Here is a 7,398-nt window from a genome sequence, read left to right as displayed (position 1 = left end):
TAGTCATATAATTAGAATATCATCGAAACGTTGATTTATTTCACTAATTCCATTCAAAAAGTGAAACTTGTATATTATATTAATTCATTACACAGACTGATATATGTCAAATGTTTATTTCTTTTAATTTTAATGATTATAACTGACAACTAAGGAAAGTCCCAAATTCAGTATGTCAGAAAATTATAATATTGTGAAAAGGTTCAAAATTGAAGACACCTGGTGCCACACTCTAATCAGTTAATTAACTCAAAAACACCTGCAAAGGCTTTAAATGGTCTCTCAGTCTAGTTCTGTAGGATACACAATCATGGGGAAGACTGCTGACTTGACAGTTGTCCAAAAGATGACCATTGACACCTTGCACAAGGAGGGCAAGACACAAAAGGCCATTGCAAAAGAGGCTGGCTGTTCACAGAGCTCTGCGTCCAAGCACATTAATAGAGGGGCGAAGGGAAGGAAAATATGTGGTAGAAAAAATGTACAAGCAATAGGGATTACATTATTTATATAGGGATATATAAATGTCAGACATAATTTTACAGATAAAGTGCAAGCACATGGTAAAATGTCCTTATCGCAATCACAGATCCACATTCATCTTATAAAGCAATTTACTCAATGGATTACCTCAACAAGAGCATCTCAGAAGAACTTAATAGTCAGGGTTATTGATATATAATGATGAACTGAGGCGAAGTGTGTAAGACGAATTCAAACATGGGGGGGGGGGTTCACAAAGAGTGGACTGCTGCTGGAGTCAGTGCTTCAAGAACAACTACACACAGGCGTATGGTGTTGGTCCACTGTGTTTTCTGAGGTCCAAGGTCAACGGAGCCATATACCAGGAAGTTTTAGGCCCCGTCCACACGGAGACGGAGCTTACCCCAATCCGATCTTTTTTTTCATCATCTCAAGAAATATCCGCGTCCACACGAAACCGCAAAATGATGTAGTATACATGCCAGACCAGTATGTGGCGCTGTAATTCTGCCACAGAGATACACTAAAAACAGAGAAGAAGACTTGGACTATGCTCATAAACCATGCGCCTGGTACACAAACGAACATGGAACAATACATTTATTAATCAGTGTTAATGTTAGTTAATAAAAAGACAATCGTTCAGTGTTTGTCATGTTTTTGTTGCTGTTACATGGTGTCTGACTAGGGGGAAGATGTGGGCAGATGACGTCATCGTTTCAGAAAATATACAGATTAGCCGTCCAGACGAAAACGCAAAGACGGCGTTTTCAAATTTATCCACTTTGGGACCCGGTTTCAAAAAATAGCGGTTTCACCTTGCGAAAACGCCGGATCCGCGTGGACGAAACGCCTATCCGATAAAAAATTTGTGCGTATTCACAGAAACCCGTCTCCGTGTGGACGGGGCCTTAGAGCACTTCATGCTTCCTGCTGCTGACCAACTTTATGGAGATGCAGATTTCATTTTCCAACAGGACTTGGCCCCTGCACAGTTTCAAAACTACCAGTACCTGGTTTAAGGACCATGGTATCTCTGTTCTTAATTGGCCATCAAACTTGCCTGACCTTAACACCATAGAAAATCAAACAATGCAGAAGAGCTGAAGGCCACTATAAGAGCGACCTGGGCTCTCATAACACCTGAGCAGTGCCAAAGACTGATCGACTCCATGCCACACCGCATTGCTGCAGTAATTCTGGCAAATGAAGCCCCAGCTAAGTATTGAGTGCTGTACATGCTCATACTTTTCATGTTCATACTTTTCAGTTGGCCAAGATTTCTAAAAATCCTTTCTTTGTATTGGTCTTAAGAAATATTTGAATTTTCTGAGATGCTGAATTTGGGATTTTCCTTAGTTGTCGGTTCAGTACCGCCACTCCCTATACGCAGAGTACTGCAGTCTGCGTAGGGCACCAACTCCCAGAGGGGGCACCATCCCAGTTGCTCTAAAAAAATAACAAATAAAATAAAAGCTCAATTCTCCGCAGAGAGAGAAAAAAACAAAAACCAAAAAAACATAGATAGGTATCCACTTTTCTAACATCAGTAGCATTTGAGGAGAATGACTTACAGTCATAAAAACAACTGTAATTGTCCATCTAGGCAGGGGCGTCGGACTGGGGGGGTAAAGGGTACCGAGTACCCAGGGCCCGAGGCAGGGGGCGGGGGGCCCGTAAAAGTAAGTTTTCTATACATACATATACATGCACTAACATTTGTATAGCAATTATGTACAAATAAAAAAGTTCCTGTGCAAAACTAAACTTGTAGTTAGGCACTGGTTTGGTATAACAAAGTCATTTTCATTCTGTGCAGGGCCCCACCACCCCTCTCGAATCAATGTAAATGGTACGACCCGCAGTTCAGGTGCTTCAGCTGCGGACCAGCGGTGAATCAGTTAATGAGACAGGAGCATAGACAGTAAAATAAGACAGGAGCTGGAGTTAGCCGTGATATGAACTAGGAAGACAGGGGAAGAGTCATGTCTTTCCTTAAGAAAGGAAAATCAGGGACTCAAAAACGAAAAGAAACGAAGATTAAAGAGATAAAGGAAAATGAGGGCAAGCAGTTGCTTACTCAGTTTTTTTAAAAGAAAGGTGAGCTCCAAATGCATAATCGAGCATTGACATTGTTTTAACATAAATATCTACTCTTGAAGGAGTTGTCCCCAGAGTCAGAAGTTTACATGAAAACACTGTATATTTCCCTCCATTGTCAAAATCTAACACCCGCGAAAATACAGATCGTTAGCGCCTATTTTACCGCATTGTTATGCAAATTAGCTCGCGCACGCTCAGGATTGTTATCAGTTTAATGCACATCTTAATGATGGAAAATTACTTATTTTAAAACGTAAAGACTGAATGTCTAGTTTGGTGTTTAGTGTACCCTGTGTTTCTATAGTCTGCATTTATTTTAAACAGACAAATAATCAGCAATTAACTTGTACTTAGCCTACACTTTAAAAAAGGTATTATGACAATAAAGGATATTTTGGCAACCATTTGAAGCCATATATTTCAGTTTCAGCAGCAGGCCCCTCATCATGGCCAGGTGAAAGCAGTGACAGTGAGGTGGATGTGACAGTGAGACAAAGTGAGCTTTTAGCGGAATTGCCTGTTTTAACACTTAGTAATTAGTAATTAAGTGTTAAGAGGAAAGAAGCAAAATGGGTACATTGTTATTGTACACATTTAAACTTTAAAGGGGCAGTTCACCCAAAAATGAAAATTTTGTCATCATTTACTCTCCCTCAAGTTGTTCCAAACCTGTATGGTTTCCTTTCTCCTGCTAAACACAAAAGAAGATAATTTAAAGAAGGTTGGCAATTAAACAGTTGCTGGTCCTCATTGACTTCCATAGTATTTTTTTTCCTACTATGGAAGTCAATGGGGTCCATCAGTCGTTTGGTTAGAGACTTTCTTCAAAATATCCCACCCATTGGTATCACTATGGTTTTTGGTACGGGGGCCCAGCAAGATGGTTTGTACCCAGGGCCCAAAATTTGGTGCTACGCCCCTGCATCTAGGTGTCAGCTATAATGCACAATTGAATTGAATGTTTGATATTTATTAAAATAACCTGTAAATCATATGTAAATTATAATACTTTTTCACATGGGCTCAAACGCATTTTAGGAGAAAGACTTGCAGTCATAAAACAATTGTAATGTGTTAATTTAGGTATCAGCTACAATCCACACATTATACATTTTTTATATATATTAAAATAAATTACATAAAATTGTTTTTTTTTTGTTTTTTTTATAGGTTCCCTTACGAAAATTACCCATGGCTTTAACAATAACACCAAAAATCATCATTCTTGTAGCCATGGTGTCTGCAAATTAACCATGGTTTTGTTACTTCAAATAATAATTTACAAAGAAGTATTAATATACTGTAATATTTTTTGTCTTTGTTGTTGCTATGAAAACAGACCTAAGCCATCAAGAGCCTTTAAAATTACTTAAAATGCATTATATAAAAAACAATAAGGCAATAATTATTTTTTTATAATAACACTGTTAAAATACATAATGTAGGCAAATACAAAATAAACAATTTATATACATGTTATTACAAATACCTGCAAAGGGAGCCAAATTCTATGTAATTGCTGATGTTACATTTACAGGACAATCAAATCCTTGTTTGCGCTACCTGAACATTTAATTCAAATATTCACTTAATCTGTCATTTTTGGCCACCTTTTTGCTATAGATGACACAGCGTTTATAATTTCTTCAACAAATAACATGCATATCACAACCCTTACAAAAATAAACCATGGTTTTATCATAGTAAAACTGCTTAGTTTCCTTTTGAATGATTTCTGAATGCTTGAGACTGTAGAATAAATTTGAGTCGTAATAAAGTTATAGTCATAGGTAAATGTCGAGAGCTACAATTGTAATTTGTAAATAATACAATTTATTCATTTAGTTTTTTATTTAGTTAAAGTTCTATTTTCACTCCTATAGTATACTACCTATAGGTGTTTTTTTTTCCATCATCATATTTGAGGCACAACAATACAATCATGCATAATAAATCAACTTTTTGATGATATTCTTATCATATGACCAGCACCTGTATATATATATTTACATTGGAAAAAGTACTTGGAAGGTAAGTCTTCCATCTAGTGGCTATTTAATAAAATTGACTTTGAATTGAAGGTCTCTTATCTTTTCATATTTAGTTTCAGTGAAAAATGGTATATTGTTAAAATTAATAAATACAAATAAAATAAAATTATACATAACTTTGTAATCTTATCCAAAAGGTTCTTGTAATTCCTCTAATTCTTATTCTTTGAAAGTTTTTGCATGAAGATATGTTACACTTTCTTTGATTTAGTGAAGACGTATGCATGTTTTTATGTCTACATATGTTAGCATACTGAGAGACCCTACAATGCCATTTGAAAACCACAGTTTGTCCAAACATGTAGGTGCCTTACATCCTGTTTCATTTCTACCAGCATGCAACAAGGTGCTTCAACACATTACATAGATCTCACACTCTCATCAACAGTATGAAGGGACTGTACATACTGTTTTTAGCGCAGAGTAAGTCTCTTTTTACTGATTTACTTACATGTGTTTTTGTGTTTATCTGCATTTTATTTGTTTAGTAAATTAAACCTACATTTCTATCAGAGTATAATTGTATATGTAAAGCGACTGTGATGGCATGTTGTTTACCACTTAGAAGTTAAAATATACATGACCACCACACAATTTGTATGGGTACTTTTAGGTAGAAAAATAAACATTTCACTTCTGGATTATAATCTTATTTGCTATCATGTTATTGCATTTTTAATAACTTGAATTGGCATCACCTATTCATCATATATATATTTATATGAATTATTTTCAAAAAATAAGAAAGATCATACTAAATGTATGTTATTTTTTTATTTAGTACTGTAATGAGTAAGATATTTTAAACAAAAGATGTTAGCATATAGTCCACAAGACTAAAAAGAAATTGCTGAAATTATTAAAATAACCCCAATCAAAAGTTTGGGAACCCTTAGTTCTTAATACTGTGTTCTGTTACCTGAACTATCCTCGACTGTCTTTCTGTTTTGTGATGGTTGTGCATGAGTCCCTTGTTTGTTCTGACCAGTTAAACTGAGAACTGTTCTTCAGAAAAATCTTAAAGGTCCTGCAGATTCTTCAGTTTTCCCGCATCTTTGCATATTTGAAACCTTTCCAGCAGTGACTGTATGAATTTGAGATCCAATTTATTTATTTTTTTTTCACTCAAACACAACTATTAAAAAGGTTAAAATGTTCACTGATGCTCCAGAAGGAAACAAGATGCATTAAGAGCTGGGGGGTGAAAACTTTTGGAATTTGAAAATCAAGGTAAATTGTACTTAATTTGTGTTCCGGGAAACATACAAGTATCTTCTGTTGCTTACGAAGGGCAGAACTAAATGGAAAAACTTAATACATCTTGTTTCCTTCTGGAGCATCAGTGAACGTTTTAACCTTTTTTAGTGGTTGTGTTTGAGTGGCTGAATTGTCCTCAGTGTGAAAATATATAAATATATTTTACTCAAAAAATTGTATCAGAATTGTACAAATCTTCAAATATCATATCTGAGCAGATGGTAAGAGTTGTAACCACTGGTATTTCCACACAACTTTCCGCACATAGATTAAACAAAAAACATGCACAAACAGTCTTTTATAGGTTTTCTGTTTTAGAAAGATTTTTGATCAAAATGCATAAATTAAAATTAGTTTGAAGAGTGAAACAGATTATGAGGGCTGGATCTTGGTTCTATGCATCAGTTAGCGAAAGTGAAAGTCGTGACATTTGCCAAATATGGTAACCCATACTCAGAATTGGTGCTCTGCATTTAACCCATCCAAGTGCACACACACAGAGCAGTGAGAAGAGAACACACACCCGGAGCAGTGGGCAGCTATAGATCCAGCGCCCGGAGAGCAACCGGGGGTTCAGGGGGTTCAATATATTTTAATAATCAACTTTATTTCTACAATGTTTAAAAATTAAACTTTTTTTTCTTTAGTAAGTCTGCAGTTTCAGTGTGATAAAACAAAGATTCAAGCCACAATTGGAAGCACATTGACTATTATATGCACCTATGAAACATCCAAGTACAGATTTAGCAAGAAGTACTGGTGTGCTGGAGACTCCAGATCCTCGTGTGAAGTTCTGATGGACACAGATGGATACACACAGGCCACATACCGAAGACGGGCTCAAATCACTGATAGAGTTTCTAGAGGTTTGGTTGTTAATATAGGAGATCTAAAGTTGGATGACAGTGGAATATACTGGGTCGCGATTGACAAAATTTATGCTGATATAATGACAAGGATACAAGTCACAGTAACAAAAGGTAAGACTTTATTTTCATCATGTGAAGTGTGATTAAGACAATATGAAAGATCATTTGGCCAGTGTACCTATAATTGTTCACATTTTACTCTTGAAAATTGTACCTACAAGGTAAGAAATATACATTTCATTTTAGAGGCTGTGATAAAACCAAAGGTGTGGTCTCTCAGTTCCCTAAAGATGACATGCTGGGGACAACCGTCTGTGTTTCGCTGTAGGAGTGAGAGAGGAATGGATGTGCAGTACTCTTGGTACAGAGTTGGACACCCAAATAACATTGTCTTGCACCATTCCACCGATCTCTTTCTCCATTGTTCAAACATCACTGAAGACAGTCAGTTTTATTGCTCGGCCTTTAATGACGTCAGCAGCCAGAACAGTGAGTTTGTTTCTCTGCAACTACTTCAGCCTGCAGACAAGGACTGCGTTTATCTCATCTCATCATACGGTGAGTTTAACTTGTACATTAAGTATTTTATTCTGCATTCTGGAATTATTGGTTCTGATTGGTCAGTTGCACCAAGC

At 36.2% G+C, this 7,398-nt stretch overlaps 1 protein-coding gene across 1 annotated transcript in view; it reads right to left on the bottom strand.

Annotated features, from left to right (window-relative positions):
- Positions 1–6,614: 6,614 nt before the first annotated feature.
- The window catches only part of LOC127944330 (V-type proton ATPase subunit S1-like), a 4,193-nt gene continuing 3,409 nt past the window's right edge, over positions 6,615–7,398 (bottom strand). Inside the window, exon 5 of the mRNA XM_052540211.1 lies at positions 6,615–6,687. Within this exon, the coding sequence (XP_052396171.1) occupies positions 6,615–6,687 (73 nt within the window). The remainder of the gene's footprint in view (positions 6,688–7,398) is intronic.

The sequence above is a fragment of the Carassius gibelio genome, chromosome A23 (assembly GCF_023724105.1).
Source record: "Carassius gibelio isolate Cgi1373 ecotype wild population from Czech Republic chromosome A23, carGib1.2-hapl.c, whole genome shotgun sequence".
Taxonomy (NCBI): domain Eukaryota; kingdom Metazoa; phylum Chordata; class Actinopteri; order Cypriniformes; family Cyprinidae; genus Carassius; species Carassius gibelio.
This window is presented reverse-complemented; position numbering and strand designations above follow the sequence as displayed.